This window comes from Boleophthalmus pectinirostris, unplaced genomic scaffold (genome assembly GCF_026225935.1).
Source record: "Boleophthalmus pectinirostris isolate CB_2022bp ecotype Guang Dong unplaced genomic scaffold, ASM2622593v1 HiC_scaffold_16, whole genome shotgun sequence".
In the NCBI taxonomy this organism is placed as follows: Eukaryota; Metazoa; Chordata; class Actinopteri; order Gobiiformes; family Gobiidae; genus Boleophthalmus; species Boleophthalmus pectinirostris.
Genome location: NW_026571095.1, coordinates 38,432,330 through 38,452,243, shown reverse-complemented (window position 1 = coordinate 38,452,243; position 19,914 = coordinate 38,432,330). Strand labels below are relative to the sequence as shown.

At 39.8% G+C, this 19,914-nt stretch overlaps 2 pseudogenes and 3 gene segments (V, D, J or C); 2 read left to right on the top strand and 3 right to left on the bottom strand.

The window, feature by feature from the left end:
* The window catches only part of LOC129408286 (immunoglobulin lambda-1 light chain-like), an 8,372-nt pseudogene extending 7,901 nt beyond the window's left edge, over nt 1-471 (top strand).
* Nucleotides 472-5,320: 4,849 nt separating this feature from the next.
* On the bottom strand, nt 5,321-5,921 carry LOC110153627 (Ig kappa chain V region 3368-like). The segment is given in 2 exon segments: nt 5,321-5,657; nt 5,737-5,921. Coding segments are annotated over 2 exon segments (456 nt in total).
* A 4,296-nt stretch (nt 5,922-10,217) lies between these two features.
* LOC129408345 (Ig kappa chain V-VI region XRPC 24-like) lies at nt 10,218-10,864 on the bottom strand. The segment is given in 2 exon segments: nt 10,218-10,608; nt 10,707-10,864. Coding segments are annotated over 2 exon segments (414 nt in total).
* Nucleotides 10,865-14,259: 3,395 nt separating this feature from the next.
* Nucleotides 14,260-14,880, bottom strand: LOC129408346 (immunoglobulin kappa variable 1D-12-like). The segment is given in 2 exon segments: nt 14,260-14,624; nt 14,723-14,880. Coding segments are annotated over 2 exon segments (414 nt in total).
* A 2,155-nt stretch (nt 14,881-17,035) lies between these two features.
* LOC129408340 (Ig kappa-b4 chain C region-like) lies at nt 17,036-18,486 on the top strand (annotated as a pseudogene).
* Nucleotides 18,487-19,914: the final 1,428 nt, after the last annotated feature.

The following is a 19,914-nucleotide window of genomic DNA, read 5'->3' as shown; positions in this document are numbered from 1 at the left end:
GAGCCCAGCCTCTGGGTGCTGCCCCCCTCCAGAGAGGAGCTGGCCCAGGGGAAGGCCACCCTCGTGTGCCTGGCCAACAAGGGCTTCCCGTCAGACTGGAGCGTGTCCTGGAAGGTGTCCGGTGGCGGTGCGGGGGCGGGGAGCAGAGCCGGAGCCCCGCGGTGCCGCAAAAGGACGGCCACTACAGCTGGAGCAGCAGCCTGACGCTCCCCGCACAGCAGTGGAGGGAGGGGGGCGTGGCTGTGAGCTGTGAGGCCAGCCAGGGCTCCCAGAGTCCAGTGTCCCACACACTGAGCACACTGCAGTGTTCCCACCACTGACACAGTCACTGGGATCAGCCTGCAGAGCGCCCTCTGCTGTCAGCTCACGCCTCTACAGCTACAGCTCCACTTCACTTACTGCAGCACAGCACACAGGCCTCTGTCCCAACTGGAGCTTCTGCTCCAAATAAAGAGCTGTGCATCAAAAGCATCTTTGTGTCTTTACATCATTTCAATGGAATTCTTCCTTTTTTCTATCACACACTTTAGTGTTTGGAATAAATGTAGGTTTGAGGTCAGGTTATGAGGGTTGGCTTTTCATTCACATGCTTCATATGTGTATTTATAAATGCTGAATGTTGTGAATAAAGCCATGAATATATTCATCAGGGAAATGGGACAAATCTTTGTTTCAGGGTAAACACACTTCAGTTTGTCTCTGAGAGTGGAAAGAAAATGGAATTCATTTGATTTCAATATTTAGCTGCTCTTCATTTATTCTTACATTTTTAATATATATGCACAATCTGTGTAAGGGATAAATATTAATTATTATTGAAGTTATTATGGTCTAGATGGAAAGTGGTGTATAAATAAGGTTTCATAGATTTTAGTACTTTTAATTCCACATGAATAATGGTCTTAAATTGTTCATTTAGCTCCCATTGTGAAACTCTCTGGGGTTAGGCCTTTCAGCTGCTCAGTTTTGTTGGAAGATGCTGTTATAGTTATATTGTAAAGACTATTATTATTATTATTATTTTTTTTTTTATTTATTTTTTTTTTTTAATCAAACACAATCAAAACCTACAGAAAATGGTGAATTATTAAATTTGAGTGTTAAGTATCTGCAGCGTCTGTGTTTAAACTCAGTGAAGTGTGAACAGTTTCAGTTCAGTCTGAGGAGGTTTTTGTACGAGTCTTTTTCACTGTGTGAACGGGAAGCTGTAACCCTGCTGACAGTAATAAACTCCTGCATCTTCAGCCTCAAATCCACTGATGGTCAGAGAGAAATCAGATCCTGAACCAATTCCACTGAAACGACTGGAGACTCCAAAGTGACGAGTAGTAGCATAATATATGAGGAGCTTTGGAGGTTCTGAACCTTTCTGAAGATACCAGGCGAGATAATTCTCTACATTTAACTGATCTGACACCTGAGAGTAACAGAGGCTCCTTTGTCCACAGCTGCAGCTTTAGGAGTCTGAGTCAGGCTGTAATCTCCTGAAGAACCTGAAAAACAGAAGAAGAGTTATTGAGTACTGACCACTACTGACCACTACTAAACACTACTGAACACTACTGCCTCCTACTGACCACTTCATGTCATGTTAGTTCTCCTTGTTAAATGAACACACCTGTATCTATCTGACAAGCAGTGATGTGTGGAGGTAAATGATACTGAGTCGTTCTCTCTTCAGTTTACAGCAGGGTCACTCAGGGGTCATTTTGAGGCCTCTTCTCTTCTTACTTCATGTCCATGACCTGACTAGAGTTTGCCAAAATGTGAACTCACTACGTCATTATGTATGACACGTGTCTCGTCTTCACAGATGCTCAAAGTGTCCAAGAGTCTGCTCTTCCACTCTCTGCAGCTTTAGATGATTCACAAAACTGTCTGAGTGATTCATGTCTTGGTCCTAGTGAAGATCTGACATGGAGGGAAGAAATAACAAATGTTGAGGAATTTAAATCCCTTGTGTGGTGCACCTTAAGTATATCACCAATGAGTTTTTATTTATTTATTTTATTTATTTAGTTTGGTATTTGGTATAGTAATTCAATATATGTTTTTATTTTTGGTAAATTAATACTAAGTTTACATTTGAACCTGTTCACGTGTCATTGATAAGTACTGTACTGTAAGTATTTTTTTTTAATAAGGGATTAGAAATGTATTGGTGACACAGACCCTTTATGCCAGTCGTGCTGCCCCAGGTCGGGCTTAAAGGCAAAACTTCCTCTTTGCCCCAAACACAATCTGGACGTGAAAGGCAACGCTCTGTGTCTTCTTTTCATTTACTAATATTAAATCTTTCAGGTCAGAACACAGTAAAAATCTGCCACATATTACACTGTAAGGTCATGACTTAATGTTTTATCCGTATGTAATACTGTTAATATGTTTATTGGTCATTTTCTGCTTCTATTTGTGAGTTTGTGGTCAAGGTTTAGATCAGCAGTGCAAACACACGTGGTCTGAAACATGGTGATACCACATTAGATGCAGTGTACAGGTTTATTTCACTTTTAAAAGCAGCTGCATGCACTTTGTTTTGATTCTAGTATCTAAAACAAAGTACCTGTGAGTTCATGTGTTTGGCTTTGAGACAGTTCAAAGAACATTTGCAAGTTAAAGAGACAATACAAGAAAAAACTCACACAGTGACCTTTGACCTTTTGACCAGACCCTAAAATGTCTCAGTGTCAGATCAGAGCAAAGCTGAGGCCTGCACATGTTCTTTCACTAGTTTTATTTTTACTGAAACACAACCATAAAAACAAAACTACAGACCTGTAATGACTCGAATAGATATAAAAATAATAAATACAAAAAGAAAGAAGAACAATGTGAATCAGATGTTTTGAAGTCAAATGTTCATGTGTTTTATTTGTTAGTTTAACATTTTTGAATGGAGTTACAGCTTCACATTCACTAACTGTTGCTCTTATACATTTTTAGTATCAGTTTGAATTGACTCAGGTTAAACATCATCTTAGTTTGTGGATGAATTTTAAACTTTTTTAATTCCATATAAGAATTACCTCAACAACACGTGTTCTTATCCACTGCTTTCATCTTCCTATTAGAGATGACACTGTGTAAGTCTTTTAGCTGCATGTGTTTAAAAAGGCCACATCAGAAACCAGAGCTGAGCCTTTCAGGTGTACAGTTCTGGTAATCATATAACAGTGTTGTATTTAAAATGTCAGTATTTGTAATGACTCCCATAGAGCTGTTAGTTGTGTGTAATATGGTCACAGGGAGCAGTCGTATCAGAACAACAGTTTGTGTGCTGCTCGCTGTGGACCTCAGGCGTGTGCTTTTGCTTCTTTTGTGTCTCATACTTAAATATTGACATTATTAAACAGTCCTGCACAAGAGCATTTTTGATTCACTACATGAACAGTTTGTTGAAAGAAAATACTCATCCTCAGTCTTTTTCGGGGAATACGGCTGTTGATCGATGTGTAACTGCTGTTTGAATCAGGTTTCATAGTTTTTTAGTATTTTCAACTCAATGAATAATTTATCTCCCAATGTGAGACTCACTGGGGTGAGGCCTTTCAGCTGGTCAGTCTTTTTGGAATGGATGGAGTTATGGAAACATTTTAAAGGTTCTTTTATATCACACACTATCATATTAGTAAATTCATCATTAAATAATGAACACAGTATCTGCAGCGTCTGTGTCAAACTCAGTGAAGTGTGAACAGTTTCAGTTCAGTCTGAGGAGGTTTTTGTACGAGTCTTTTTCTCTGTGTGATCAGTGAGCTGTAACTCTGCTGACAGTAATAAACTCCTGCATCTTCAGCCTCAAATCCACTGATGGTCAGAGAATAATCAGATCCTGAACCACTTCCACTGAAACCACCTGAGACTCAGAGTGACGACTAGTCCACGTTGCACCTGTATATTCTCTATTCACACTTACCAGAAGACGTTTGGAAACATGCAGATGAAGACTTCAGGTGTAGTTACCAATACTGGGCCATAGACTGTATAAAGAATATTTATATATACAGTCTGAGTTCTGGGCATGTGATAAAACCATGTCCATGTCACTTACATTCTGCTGGTTGTAACTGTTGATTTTATAAAAGAAAAAAAAAAAGAAAGAAAGAAAGAAAGATCACATTGACTCCTAGATGAAGAAAAGCACATGTGAAAATGGGAGCACATGTGTTTGGTTTGATGGTCTCTTCACTGGAGCCTGGGCACTTTAGGATCCAGTGTAAACAGCTTGTATTAGTGTAAAAGTGTTTGAACAGTGCTGTTCCTTTGAACCTCTCTGAGCTCCTCCATCCTCACACTCGTGCTGCAGCTCGTCCTGAGTGTGTCTAAGAGCAGACAGAAGCTCAGAGGGGACGGGGCCTTTGTCGTGGCACCACCAACACTGTGAATGAGCTGCTTCTGCACATTAGACAGGACTCTTCTGTCCCTCTTTACAAATCTCTTCTTAAAACACATTTGTTCACTTTGGTCCCTCACACACTTTGACATGGGACATTTATTTATGTATTTATTATTATTATCATTATTATTATTATTATTATTATTATTATTATTATTATTATTATTATTATTATTATTATTATTCATTTTTTAAATTTTTTTTATTACATTCTGTTTTATACAGATGTTGTTTTCATGGTTATGTTTTGTGGCACTTCAGTCGACCTGTGTTGTTTTTAAAGTGTGTAATAAATCGAGCTGCAGGTGCAAAGTTTGGGAACCACTACAGTTAAAAATAAATAAATAAAAATTCTATTGTAGTATCACACACTTTAGTGTTTGGAATAAATGTAGGTTTGAGGTCAGGTTATGAGGGTTGGCTTTTCATTCACTTGCTTCATATGTGTATTTATAAATGCTGAATGTTGTGAATAAATCCATGAATATATTCATCAGGGAAATGGGACAAATCTTTGTTTCAGGGTAAACACGCTTCAGTTTGTCCCTGAGAGTCTCTGAGAGTGGAAAGAAAATGCAGCTTTGACTTCACTATTTAGACACATTACATTTTTATTTGACTCTGTCTCTGTCGGGGAATAAGAATTCAGTTTGATGTGTAACTGCTGTATGAATAAGGTTTCATAAGTTTTTATTATTTCCAACTCATGAATAAAAGAAAATCACTGGTGTTAGGCTTTTCAGCTGATCAGTTTTGTTGGATTGGATCATGTTTTATTATTATAATCATATTGTATTATATTATTTTATATATGTTTCACGAGTCACAGTCAAAACCTAAATTTAAAAAAAATTATCAAAAAATGAACACAGTATCTGCAGCATCTGTGTCAAACTCAGTGAAGTGTGAACAGTTTCAGTTCAGTCTGAGGAGGTTTTTTGTACGAGTCTTTTTCACTGTGTGAACGGGAAGCTGTAACCCTGCTGACAGTAATAAACTCCTTCATCTTCAGCCTCAAATCCACTGATGGTCAAAGAATAATCAGATCCAGAACCACCTCCACTGAAATGACTGGAGACTCCAGAGTGATGAGAAGTAGCAGCATATATCAGGGGCTTTGGAATTTCTGAGCCTTTCTGAAGATACCAGGCGAGATGATTCCCTACATTTGAACTGGTCTGACACCTGAGAGTAACAGAGGCTCCTTTGTCCACAGCTGCAGCTTTAGGAGTCTGAGTCAGGCTGATTTCTCCTGAAGAACCTGAAAAACAGAAGAAGAGTTATTGAGACAGACCCCGCAGGTGTCCAGAGGAGCAGTGCTGTGACCCAGATGTCCTCACCCCGAACCAGGAGCCCCAGGGCCAGCAGGAACAGCTGCAGGGACATCAGGCTCATTGTGTTGTTGGTGTGGGAGTGGCTCTGAAGGGCCCGCACACACACTGAGCAGCACTGGGCTCTTAACGGCTGGAGCAGAGAGGCAGCACACATATGCAAAGTCACACAGTCAGAGGAGACAGACACACAGCTCACACTACTGCCCCCTACTGACCATTACTGACCACTACTGACCACTACTGACCAATACTGAAATCCTCATGAAAATGTCTAAGCATAGACTGTATAAAGAAGATGACCAAGAGATTGTGACGTCACCCACAGCTTTTAACTGTAGCTACATGAATCTTCACACCCACACCGCTGCTTTAGCTGAGAGGAGGCACTTAGCTACGCTGTCAATCACATCTTTTTCTAAGGCCAGTGGGAGCGACATCACCCATGTTCACTTCAGCAGGTCAACTATGTCCATTTATATGTCATGTTTTTTCACTTTTAATAAGACAATAGATATTTACAGAAAACAACATTAGTGTTTTTTTTTTCTTTTTTTTTTTTTTTTTTTCAAGTTCATAACATTTACAGTTACATTATCTTCATTATCTCTCTGGTTTTGCAGTGATATTGAGCTGCCTCTGCACATTCACTGGCCATAATGAAATATGATCACATCCATCAAGTGTCAGATCTCAAGTCCAAGACAAGACTGAGAGAAAACACCATCAAGACCGAGACCAAATGTGCTCTAGTCCGAGATGAGATCAAGACTGCAAAAGAGCTGTCTCAAGTACTACAGCACTAGAGTGTAGTGCGTAAAACAAAAGACAAACTCCAATGTGCAGTAATGAAGTGGACATGGATGAGCCTGGCAGCAGCGAGGCAGGGTAAGACATGGCAGGTGGCAGGAGGAGTGACAGGTGGTGTGGTGGAGTGAATAGGCCAGTCTGAATAGGTGTGCTTTGAGTTTGGATTTGAAATGTGAGAGTGAGTGAGTGTTGTAGAAGTCTGGAGGGAGAGTGTTCCAGAGCTGAGGAGCAGAGCAACTGAAGCCTCTGTTCCCCCCATGGTGAGGAGATGGACAGAGCGAACAGAGAGCTGGAGAGAGGAGGAGGAGCGGAGGGAGCGGTCAGGTGTGGCGATGTGGAGGAGCTCACAGAGACGTGGAGGTGTGAGGTTGTGGAGGGCTTTGAATGTGAGGAGTATGATGTTGTAGTGAATGTGGTGTGTGATGGGAGACAGTGGAGCTGTTGTAGAGTTTGTGATGTGGTCGATGGAGGAGCAGCTGAGTTTTGGATCAGTGGAAGTTTATGGAGAGTTTCTGTGGGAGACCAAACAGAAGGAAACTGCAGTAATCCAGACGGGAGGTGACAAGGCTGTGAACAAGGATGGCAGTGGAGTGTGGAGTGAGGGAAGGGCGGAGGTGGTGGATGTTGTGGAGGTGAAAGTAGGAGGAGTGAGTGATATTGTTGATATGAGAGGTGAAGGAGAGAGTGTTATCGAGGATGACACCCAGACTCTCTACCTGAGGGGAGGGAGAGATGGAGGAGCAGTCGGTGGAAATGGAGAGAGGAGAGATCTTGCTTAGGGTGGATTTGGTGCCTACAAGGAGAAGTTTGGTTTTATTGTTGTTGAGTTTGAGGAAGTTGGAGGTGAAGCAGGATGTCACTTCATCAAGACAGTTGATAAGGGAGGAGGGTGGGAGTGTGGAGTTTGGTTTGATGGAGAGGTAGATCTGGGTGTAGCAGCTCCATGTTGCAGTGGAAGTGGATGTGGTGTTTCCGGAAAAAGTGAATGTGAATAAAGTGGAACAAGGGTGGCTTTGAGGGGGCCATAAGAACACGCACCAAGACTCTGGACTCAATGTGACTTTTTATTGGACTGTTTTTTGTCTCTTTATGTTTCAGTTGTTGATAGAGCCCGACCGATATATCAGCTGGCCGATATTATCGGCCAATATGGGCACCTGGAGACATATCGGCTATCGGCCGATATGCTTGCTGATATGGGTCGATATTTCACGTGGGCATGTTATACCTCGTTATAAAGCTTAGACTCTCTACATTATGTTCATTTAATCCAATTTACAGACAAATGTCCTAATATGTGGCTCCGCATCAGTATTTATCTACGGTGTCATTTGTCTGTGTCTGTGTCCGTACTGTCCCTGAACACACCACAGAGTCACGTCACTTCAGTCACGTGTGTTTGTTTACACCTGCAGACGTGCGCAACACTGAGATTATTTTCTTTTTCGGATAATCGGTTTGAGTCTGGATTAAAAGGACTTTTATTAGTGCAGACTTGTGATGTGAGGAGGAGCCTGTGTGAGCGGTGAGTGTTGGAAATACATCGACTTTGAAGCTAGTTTAGGTTTTGTTAGCGGTTAGCTGCTGTAGCTCCCACACATAAACAGGCTGTTTTCTATTGGTCTATTGTAAAGTGACTATATTGGCCGTATATTTGTTACTGGACCAGCATTGATATGTAAATAAACTGTGAATAGACGTGTGAATGATCCACATTTATGCATATAATTAATTACCGCTGGTGCGCACGTTTTTACGGCTAAAGGCTAATAGCGATAGTTTACTAGCTAGGAGTTATGGGTCGGTCGCGATCGAAGCGGCTCTTAGATCCGGCTCTTTGAAGCGAACAACAGGAGCATGTTTCTTATTGGGAGCCGTGTTTTTCTCTTTTTCTCACTTTTTTCTCTTCAAGTCGCTTGTAGACCCGTAGTTTGACAGCAGCAGCGGCTGAAAACGAAACTTTCAGAAATCTGCGTGTGCATAGGATAAAAAAAAAAAAGTGCATATTTGGCTGCAGTTCAGCATAAAATGAATAAACCAGGACTAAACTTGGGCTCGAGTGAAGGAGAAAGATAGAAACCGAGTCCCGACACTCAGTCCTGGTTCAGTTCTGGTTTAGTCCTGCTTGCAACAAAACAATCTCAAGAGTCGCTTGGGAGCCGAAAGAGCCAGTTGCTTTAGTGAGCCGAGCCGGTTCTCCAAAAAAAAAAAAAAAAAAAAACTGGAATCACTAGCAGTGACAGTAACAGTAGCTAGAATGTGATGCAAAAATGCCATTAGGCCAATCTACTGTATGTAAATATGATGTAAAGAGTCAAAATAACAATAAATGTTGCCTAAATAAACCCAGTTTAGAATCCACTAGAGCCAAACCTAAGTTTTTTAATCAATTCAAGATTTAGAGTGAATTTTTATATCATTAAAAATATCGGCGATTATATTGGCTATCGGCAGCTCCAACTCCCATTATATCGGTTTCATATCGGTCACAACAAAATCCATATCGGTCGGGCTCTAGTTGTTGACAGTTGATGTAAGTTTCTTTTCAACGCTGCGCACCAAAAATAAACTCTACCAAATTGTTTGTGTGCTCATTAATAAAGTTTCTGATTTGGACCATTACTGACCACTACAGAGCAGAGCTCATATTCAAACTCACACAGTGACCTTTGACCCTTTGACTAGACCCTGAAATGGAGAAAGTCTAAACCTAAATATGTTTCATTTGATATTTCCTGGTACAGAAGCACAGAAAAGAAAGAACCCAGGTTCTGATCCAAAGCAAAGACACGACATTATAAATAATGAACACATGAAAAGTGTGACTAAAGATCACATTTTGAACTCACTGTGACTTTAGGGGAACAACTAAATAGAAACTCAAGTGATGTGAATAAATGTGTTTGCTGTGGACCACAGGGATGTGTTTTGTCCTTCCCAATATTATGAAGACAATATGTTTCATTTGAATGTAGAAATGAAAACAAGAGTTTGACTCTGAGACTTTTTCAGCTTTTGAGTCTTGACCAAAAGTGAGTCACTGTGAACAGGACAAGGACAGAAATACACTGATAATTAATAGAATCTAAACATATATTGTATAAAGATTCGAGTTTGTCTAAATGTGGCTTAATAATGAATATTCTGTGCTAATGTTGGACTAAAACAGTTGGAGGTCAATTCAAAAGTGTTGTTCATTTAGTTGTGTGGTGTTACCTTTATATTTTTTTATTCTGTCATTTTTCTTGTAACTCTAAATGAATAAATCATTCAAACAAGTATCAAAAGTCTGACTTTAAATCAGGATGAAGTGAACAGAGCTGCAGAACAACACTGTGTCCCTTTAAAGATCCAACTTTCAAATGCTCATTAGTATGACCTTGAATTAATGATTATAAAACAAAATACTGTTGTTAAATGTTTATTTCCACATAGATTTTCCTCCTGTTTTTGTTTGTTCTTTGTCTTCATATTTTTTGTCACTTTGACACTACAAAGTGTTTCATTCTACACTATCACTAACATGACTTTAGAACATGATTTTGATTCATTTAACATAATGAACGACTTTACAAATGTATGTTTTGTTTTGTTTTTTTGTTTGTTTTTTTTTTCTCTTAAAGATAAATTATGTATAATAAAGTTTGTAGACTGGGCTTAACTCTCATTATATTGTGTGTCTCAGTGTGAGTTTAGTGAAGTGAGTCAGTTTCAGTTCAGTCTGAGGAGGTTTTTGTACGAGTCTTTTTCACTGTGTGAACACATACTGACTGTTGATGTAGTGATAACTCTGACAGTAATACACAGCAGAGTCTTCAGGCTGAACTCCACTGATGGTCAGAGTCAAGTCAGACAAAGATCCACTGCTTGAAAAACGACTGGGGACAGCTGACGCTCGGTTAGATGTTTGATAAATGAGGGGTTGAGGTTTCTCTCCATCTCTCTGTTGGTACCAGTGTAACCTGCTTGTATACTGCACAGCTGGACTGACAGTACAGCGTATGTTGACGGTGTCCCCCAGGGCGGCCCTCACTGCTCCAGCCTGACTCACTGTCACCTGTCCTCTGGACTCTGAACACACAAACACAAAGCACCTGATGGTTTAGTCTGGTTGGTCTCAGAGGGACGGATGTGGACAGAGGACAGCAGTGGGACTCTCTGGACTTTACCTGTGAAGCAGCAGCAGAGGACAGTCCACATGAGGACGCACACCAAAGTCATGTTGGTGATGAGGAGGCCGTATGTGGCTTGTGTTGTCATGAAGGACAGCTGCCAGTGCTCCAGAGTGCACCTCTCAGGACTATAAAGTGTCCCACTGGACCATGCAGCTGTTCATGCAAAGTGTTTGTCTATGGAAATGAGGCTCCCACACAGACATGGAGCACACTGAACAGCTGCATGGGCTGTGTCATAACTCTATTTATATAGCACAGATACAGTACAGGAACATAGAATAAAATCATGCAATTAATTAATTAAATATGTAAAAAGTGAAAAACAGAATAAAAAATAATTTAAAAAAATGTCCTAGTTTAAAACACAGCAGCAGAGTGAGAGTTTGTGATGGGAGTTGTCAGAGAGCTCCAGAGAATTGGGCCATAGTACATGAAGGCGCCCTCACCAGATCGGGGCTGTATTCATGACACTGTTCAAAGTTGTTGATTGGATGAACGGAGAGGTCTGAGTGGAGTGACTTCTAAAAGCATGTCACAGATGTAGGAAGGAGCCAAAGCATGTGGAGATTTAAAGAGCAATAATAACATCTGAAAATCACTTCTTTGTTTAACAGGCACCAGTGAAGTGACAATCAAATGGGTGTAATGTGCTCAAAGTGCTGAGTTTTGGTTCCAATTCTAGCAGCAGGATTTGGAATGAACTGGAGTTTGTTTAGTGAGTGATTATTAAGACAAACATAAAGTGCATTACAACAGTCAAATCCAAACAAAAACATGAACAACTTTCTCAACATCAGGTTTGAACAGAACACTTCTGACCTTACAAATATTATGTAAATGGAGGAGCAGCTGAGTTTTGGATCAGTGGAAGTTTATGGAGAGTTTCTGTGGGAGACCAAACAGAAGGAAACTGCAGTAATCCAGACGGGAGGTGACAAGGCTGTGAACAAGGATGGCAGTGGAGTGTGGAGTGAGGGAAGGGCGGAGGTGGTGGATGTTGTGGAGGTGAAAGTAGGAGGAGTGAGTGATATTGTTGATATGAGAGGTGAAGGAGAGAGCGCTATCGAGGATGACACCCAGACTCTCTACCTGAGGGGAGGGAGAGATGGAGGAGCAGTCGGTGGAAATGGAGAGAGGAGAGATCTTGCTTAGGGTGGATTTGGTGCCTACAAGGAGAAGTTTGGTTTTATTGCTTGTTGAGTTTGAGGAAGTTTGAGGTGAAGCAGGATGTCACTTCATCAAGACAGTTGATAAGGGAGGAGGGTGGGAGTGTGGAGTTTGGTTTGATGGAGAGGTAAATCTGGGTGTAGCAGCTCCATGTAGCAGTGGAAGTGGATGTGATCATTCTGGAAAATGTGACCGTGGGGGAAGAGATAGAGGATGAACAGCAGGGGGCTGAGGGCAGAACCTTCGGGAACACTAGTTGTGATGGAGACTGGTGAAAGAGGAGAAAGATTTGAGTTGAATGAATGGGGTGCGGTTGGAGAGATAGAAGTGAAACCAGGAGAGGGCTGTGCCAGTGATACCAACAGAAGAGAGTCGGTCAAGAAGGATGGAACAAGAGATGGTGTCGAAGGTCAGACTTAGATCAAGCTGGAAGAGGATGGAGAGTGAACCAGAGTCAACAGCAAGAAAAAAAAAGTTTGATCTCCTCTGTCATAAGAAAACTTACCAAGACTCTGGACTCAATGTGACTTTTTATTGGACTGTTTTTTGTCTTTTTATGTTTGAGTTGAAAAAAAAACTCCATCAAATTGTTTCTGTGCTCATTAATAAACATTCTGTTTCCGACTTCTACTGACCACTACAGAGAGCAGAGCTGGGGCAGAGGCACTCATATCCAAACTCACACAGTGACCTTTGACCCTTTGACTAGACCCTGAAATGGAGAAAGTCTAAACCTAAATATGTTTCATTTGATATTTCCTGGTACAGAAGCACAGAAAAGAAAGAACCCAGGTTCTGATCCAAAGCAAAGACACGACATTATAAATAATGAACACATGAAAAGTGTGACTAAAGATCACATTTTGAACTCACTGTGACTTTAGGGCAACAACTAAATAGAAACTCAAGTGATGTGAATAAATGTGTTTGCTGAGGACCACAGGGATGTGTTTTGTCCTTCCCAATATTATGAAGACAATATGTTTCATTTGAATGTAGAAATGAAAACAAGAGTTTGACTCTGAGACTTTTTCAGCTTTTGAGTCCTGACCAAAAGTGAGTCACTGTGAACAGGACAAGGACAGAAATACATTGATAATTATTATAATAATGTTATGTGCAGGCACCTTGATTCAGATTATTAGTTGTTTTTGTTTTCTTCTGTAGTAAGTTGTGATTGGTCCTTTTTGCGTAGTTTTTGTTTATGGTTTGTTTTTGTGTGGCTGTGTGGAGCCTATAAATACGGCTGTTTGCCTGTGGTGCTCTCTCTCTCTCTCTCTGCTCCTCTGCTCTGTGCTCTTTGCTCTGCCCAGCCCCGCTCACCTTGCGTGCTCCGGACTCTGTGCGCTCGCCCTGAGGGTGGCCTCGCCCCTGTCGGCCAGGTGATGGGTGGGCTCCATGTAGCCTTCGTTAGCCGTTAGCCTTTTGTTTTGACCTGGTGGGACCGGCCGTCCTGTTTTCATGTTTCTTTTGGGTTCAGGTTTGTTTGGGTTTTTTCTTGTCTTTAGTTCCAGGTGCTGGCACTGGCTTCTACAGCCCTTGTACGGGGTTGGCCCGGTGTCGCACCTTTTTGTTCTGTTTGGTCGGCTCACCAGGTCCACCTTTCTCTTTATTACTTTTCATTATTTTTGGGGGCATGGGAAGGGTTTTTAAAATTTCTTCAAAAACATAAAAAAATTAATTAATAACCAACGATAAATAAAAGAAATTAAAGAACTATATTTTGACTCCTGTGTCCTTTTTAAATATGTTGGGACTCACCTTGTGGGGGTCGTAACAACAGTGTTTAAAGGTTGTTGTTTGTGTAAATGTGGCTTAATAATAAATATTCTGTGGTGATGTTGGACTAAAACAGTTGGAGGTCAAATCAAAAGTGTTGTTCATTTAGTTGTGTTGTGTTACCTTTATATTTTCTTATTCTGTCATTTTTCTTGTAACTCTAAATGAATAAATCATTCAAACAAGTATCAAAAGTCTGACTTTAAATCAGGATGAAGTGAACAGAGCTGCAGAACAACACTGTGTCCCTTTAAAGATCCAACTTAAAAATGCTCATTAGTATGACCTTGAATTAATGATTATAAAACAAAATACTGTTGTTAAATGTTTATTTCCACATAGATTTTCCTCCTGTTTTTGTTTGTTCTTTGTCTTCATATTTTTGTCACTTTGACACTACAAAGTGTTTCATTCAACATTATCACTAACATGACTTTAGAACATGACTTTGATTCATTCAAATTATTTTAACATAATGAACGACTTTAATTTTATTTAAAAAAAAGATTTCTGTATAAATAAAATATATGTAATAAGTAAAGTTTGTAGACTGGGCTTAACTCTCATTATCATGTATCTCAATGTGAGTTTAGTGAAGTGAGTCAGTTTCACTTCAGTCAGGAGGTTTTTGTACGAGTCTTTTTCACTGTGTGAACACATACTGACTGTTGATTTGATGAATACTCTTACAGTAATACACAGTGTAATCTTCAGGCTGAACTCCACTGATGGTCAGAGTGAAGTCAGACCCAGATCCACTGCCTGAAAAACGACTGGGGACACCTGACGCTCGGTTAGATGTTTGATAAATGAGGAGTTGAGGTTTCTCTCCATCTCTCTGTTGGTACCAGTGTAACCAGCTTGTATACTCCACATCTGGACTGACAGTACAGCGTATGTTGACGGTGTCCCCCAGGGCGGCCCTCACTGCTCCAGCCTGACTCACTGTCACCTGTCCTCTGGACTCTGAACACACAAACACAAAGCACCTGATGGTTTAGTCTGGTTGGTCTCAGAGGGACGGATGTGGACAGAGGACAGCAGTGGGACTCTCTGGACTTTACCTGTGAAGCAGCAGCAGAGGACAGTCCACATGAGGACGCACACCAAAGTCATGTTGGTGATGAGGAGGCCGTATGTGGCTTGTGTTGTCATGAAGGACAGCTGCCAGTGCTCCAGAGTGCACCTCTCAGGACTATAAAGTGTCCCACTGGACCATGCAGCTGTTCATGCAAAGTGTTTGTCTATGGAAATGAGCCTCCCACACAGACATGGAGCACACTGAACAGCTGCAGGGACTGTGTCATAACTCTATTTATACAGCACAGATACAGTACAGGAACATAGAATAAAATCATGCAATTGTAAATATGTAAAAAGTGAAAAACAGAATAAAAATTAATAAAAATGACCTAGTTTAAAACACAGCAGCAGAGTGAGAGTTTGTGATGGGAGTTGTCAGAGAGCTCCAGAGAATTGGGCCATAGTACATGAAGGCGCCCTCACCAGATCGGGGCTGTATTCATGACACTGTTCAAAGTTGTTGATTGGATGAACGGAGAGGTCTGAGTGGAGTGACTTCTAAAAGCATGTCACAGATGTAGGAAGGAGCCAAAGCATGTGGAGATTTAAAGAGCAATAATAACATCTGAAAATCACTTCTTTGTTTAACAGGCACCAGTGAAGTGACAATCAAATGGGTGTAATGTGCTCAAAGCGCTGAGTTTTGGTTCCAATTCTAGCAGCAGGATTTGGAATGAACTGGAGTTTGTTTAGTGAGTGATTATTAAGACAAACATAAAGTGCATTACAACAGTCGAATCCAAACAAAAACATGAACAACTTTCTCAACATCAGGTTTGAACAGAACACTTCTGACCTTACAAATATTATGTAAATGGATAAAAGTGATTTTACGAAGATTTAAAATGTAGTTCTTAAAATTAAGGTCAGAGTCAAATGTTACCCCTATTTTTTTTTTTTTTTTTTTTTTGTAGTATGAGAAATCAAAAGATAAGGAGTGAAGTTTTGCCCTTATCCTTTGAGCAAAGAATTAAAATGTCTGTCTTGCCATTCAGTTTATTTTAGGTTTAGTTTAGTTTGTTTTGTGATTTGAATGTCTTTCTTATTCTGTAAACCACTTTGAATGACTGTGTGGACAAACTGTGCTGTACAAATAAAGAACATATGGGTTCATCCAGGTTTGGATGGTGGAGATCGAGTTTCAAAGGTTCAGATTGGAAAGACAGACACACAGTTCACACTACTGCCCCCTAATGACCACTACTGACCCCTTCTCACCACTGCTGATCCCTACTAACCACTACTGACCACTACTGACCACTACAGAGAGCAGAGCTGGAGCAGAGGCAGCACAAACACAAACTCACACAGTGACCTTTGAACTTTCCGACCACAAAATGTTTGAGAGAAAAGCAAATCCTAAATCTGTAAAATAAATACTGATATAGAACCACATGAACGAAAAGACACTGGTTCTGTTCTCACAATTTTAATATAAATAACAAAATAAATGAACAAACTAAACCTGAAGAATAAAGTGAATGTTTAGTAAAGATTATATTTTGAAAGAATTGTAATTTATAGGAAGAAATAAATATGAATAAAATGTATTTGATAAATGTGAATGTTGTGAATAACAGGGATGTGTTTCTGCTGCTTTCAGATTCAAAACAATGTTTGATCCAGTGAAAACAAATGAAACCAGATGAATCATTAATATTCCTTTTACAATGTCTGACAATATTATGAAAGTTAAATACTTTTTACAGGAAGATACTTTAGCTTTCGACTCCTGACCTAAATGTAAGTCAAATGTTTTCCAGACAAGTGCATAGACACACTGATATGACCTTTTGTTCATTTAGTCGTTGTATTGTTTTTTCTTGTGGAAAATTATCAATGAATAATTTATTAATGAGGATGAAGTGAACACAGCTGCAGACCAACACTGTGTCCCTTTAAAGATCATTTCAAATCTTTCCTGTGGAGGACCTCAGGGACGTGTTTTTGTCTCTTTCTAATTCATTGTTAAAGGTCTAATATGTTGTGATTTTTTTTATATATATATATTGAATAATTGAGTGTGTTAAAATGTGACTTTACACCAGGACTAGTAAAACACTTTTATTACTAAAACTTGACCCTACAATAAAATCAAATCAAATTCAACTCCTATTTTAACATGTTCTTCATCTTCATATTTTCTTTTATTCATCATCAGTATCATTCATTCATTCATTCAAATACCTTTTTAAAATATATGTGTGTGTGTGTGTGTGTGATATCAAGTAATTAAGTAATTAAGTTATCAAGTATTATCAGTTACTCATGTAGATGTGATTCTTGTGAACAGTGTTTTTTCAGTTTAAATGTGTAAATGTGAGCTGTTTGTCAGTTGTTTATCAGTCTCTGTACAGCTGAATGGTTTTGTGGTGTTCTTTGAGCGGCTGCAGGTTTTTGTACGACCACTCCATGAGTTTGTATCACTGTGGTACACGTTCGGTGGAGGAACCAGACTGGAGCTCAACTGTAAGTCATCTCTTTATGTTCACTTTAAATGACACTTTGGTTTAGTTTGTAATTAATCTGTTTCTATTTCTGAAGCCTGACATCATTTGATTGTTTTCTGTTTTATTCTAAATACTGTTTGGAGTTCTGGGTGAGCAGTGTCTTCTTATCATCCCCACAGTCACTCACCTCAATTTATACAGAAATATTTTATTCCCACTATAACTTATTAAAATTTATGATTTTAGCGGGGAAAAAGTTAATATTTATTTTATTTTTCTGTTCAGATTTTTAGTTTTTAAATTGTCGTAACACAGAAACATTTATTTATTTATTTATTTATTTAAAATAATAAATAAAAATGTTGTTATGGACCTTTTGTTTTCTGTGTACATTTCAGGGGATTTTATTTAAAGTTTATCTTTAACTGTGAAACTGTTCTGTTGTTCTGCTTCAGTGGAGCCTCTCAGTTCTGTTTTCACTCATTTCAGGCTAAAAGTTACATTTGCACTGAAAAAAAGTACTTCATTTCCTATTATTATTCTAGATAACATTACATATATTTAAATGTATGTTGACTTATATATTTTTGGAAGTAATGAAGTCCAAGATTACTGGTGTGAGGTCCACCACCTGAAAATGTTTTTGCTTTACCTGGAATGTTCCATAGAACAATTTCAACACTTTCATCTTTCATTTACATCAATACATGTGTTTGTACTGACAATTAAATACTGGTTTTGATGGAGTCACTTTTTGTTATTTTCTGGATAATTCCATAAAAAACTGTGTGTGTGTGTTTTGTGTGTGTGTCCACAGTGGGCCGAGTGGAGCCCAGCCTCTGGGTGCTGCCCCCTCCAGAGAGGAGCTGGCCCAGGGGAAGGCCACCCTCGTGTGCCTGGCCAACAAGGGCTTCCCGTCAGACTGGAGCGTGTCCTGGAAGGTGTCCGGTGGCGGTGCGGGCGGGGAGCAGAGCCGGAGCCCCGCGGTGCCGCAAAAGGACGGCCACTACAGCTGGAGCAGCAGCCTGACGCTCCCCGCACAGCAGTGGAGGGAGGGGGGCGTGGCTGTGAGCTGTGAGGCCAGCCAGGGCTCCCAGAGTCCAGTGTCCACACACTGAGCACACTGCAGTGTTCCCACCACTGACACAGTCACTGGGATCAGCCTGCAGAGCGCCCTCTGCTGTCAGCTCACGCCTCTACAGCTACAGCTCCACTTCACTTACTGCAGCACAGCACACAGGCCTCTGTCCCAACTGGAGCTTCTGCTCCAAATAAAGAGCTGTGCATCAAAAGCATATTTGTGTGTGGAGCTACTGAGACACACACTTCAATAAAGACTCTCTGCACTCACATGTGACTGCGCCTCATCTTTCATTTTAAATGATTCATCAGTTTTAATTTCATTATAAATGCATCTATTGATGCATGGTGTGAAATGAATATAAAGAAATAGTCTGCTTTTATGGTACACATATGAAATTTTGCAACATTACTAACACACCCAGGACTAATATTTCTAGACATGGATCCAAACCTAAGTCGAACCTAAAGCCGAGAACTGCACGTCACAAAATGGACTATATGAAAACGAAGCTGCCATAAAAAAAAAAAAAAAAACTGCATCATCTCTTTCTTATATAATCTCATTTGCTTAGTTATTCATTTTGTAATGTCGAACAGCATTTTTTTTTTTTTTTAAGTCCAAAGCATTAAGGAGGTCACGTCACTGTTTTCCTCAAGAATATAAGGGTTGTGTTGTTTCCCTCTGATTGAAATCCAAGTTAATAAAATATTTTATCTTTCAAAGCCATATTTATTGTTTTTTTGATAACAAAAACAATTTAACCTCTTTACTTATAGATCTCTAAAGATCTGTAAGTGCCATATCATATTTCATAATGATAATTAAATGATGCATTGTATCTTACGTTTCACTGGAAAAGTTACATTGTGCACAGGTCAGATCCATGGAGAGGTGACCCCACTCACAATAAGACTTGATGTGTTTTCAAGGTATTTTTGAGCAATTAAAACACCCAAAATTAAATTAAGGTTATATAAATAGGTTTAATGCTATACTGCTGATGGCAGCGACGGAATCTCCATGGTAACAAGCAGCCGTAACGTCCATAACAAGACTGCATTAAAGAAACTTAAGTCAGCTTCAAGTTTTATGTACAAAGCCTTATATTACATGCTGGTCACTTGTGTAATTAGTAGTTCTTATGTGTGTACTTTATACTGTACTCAAGTACAAGTTTTGCAGTAGTACTTGATTAAGTAGATGTTTTCCTATGTAACTGTACATTTACTCACAGATTTTCAGTAGTTTTTTCACCATTTGAACCAAGAAACTAAAAGGAAGACCGAAGAGCTGATTGAACCATTGAATATACAGACTAAAGAAAGAGGAGGAGAAAGAAATGAAGACAGAAAATCAAACCTACACAAAACTATTTTCATGAAGTTTTACATTTGCCTTAAAGTGGGACTAAACACCTAAACTCCGCCCACAAACACATTTCAAATAGACCTGATAAACTGAGTTACCTGGAGGACTAAAGAAGAGAGTGAAAGGAGCGAGGGGCGGGGCTACGGAGTATAAGGAACATTTGATTGGTCTAACAGGCATCCACAAAACAAACTCCACCCCTATAGCCAGGAGTTTGTAAACAGAAACAACAGGCTGTAATCAGGGCAGTCCTGTGTGATGTCACATAGTA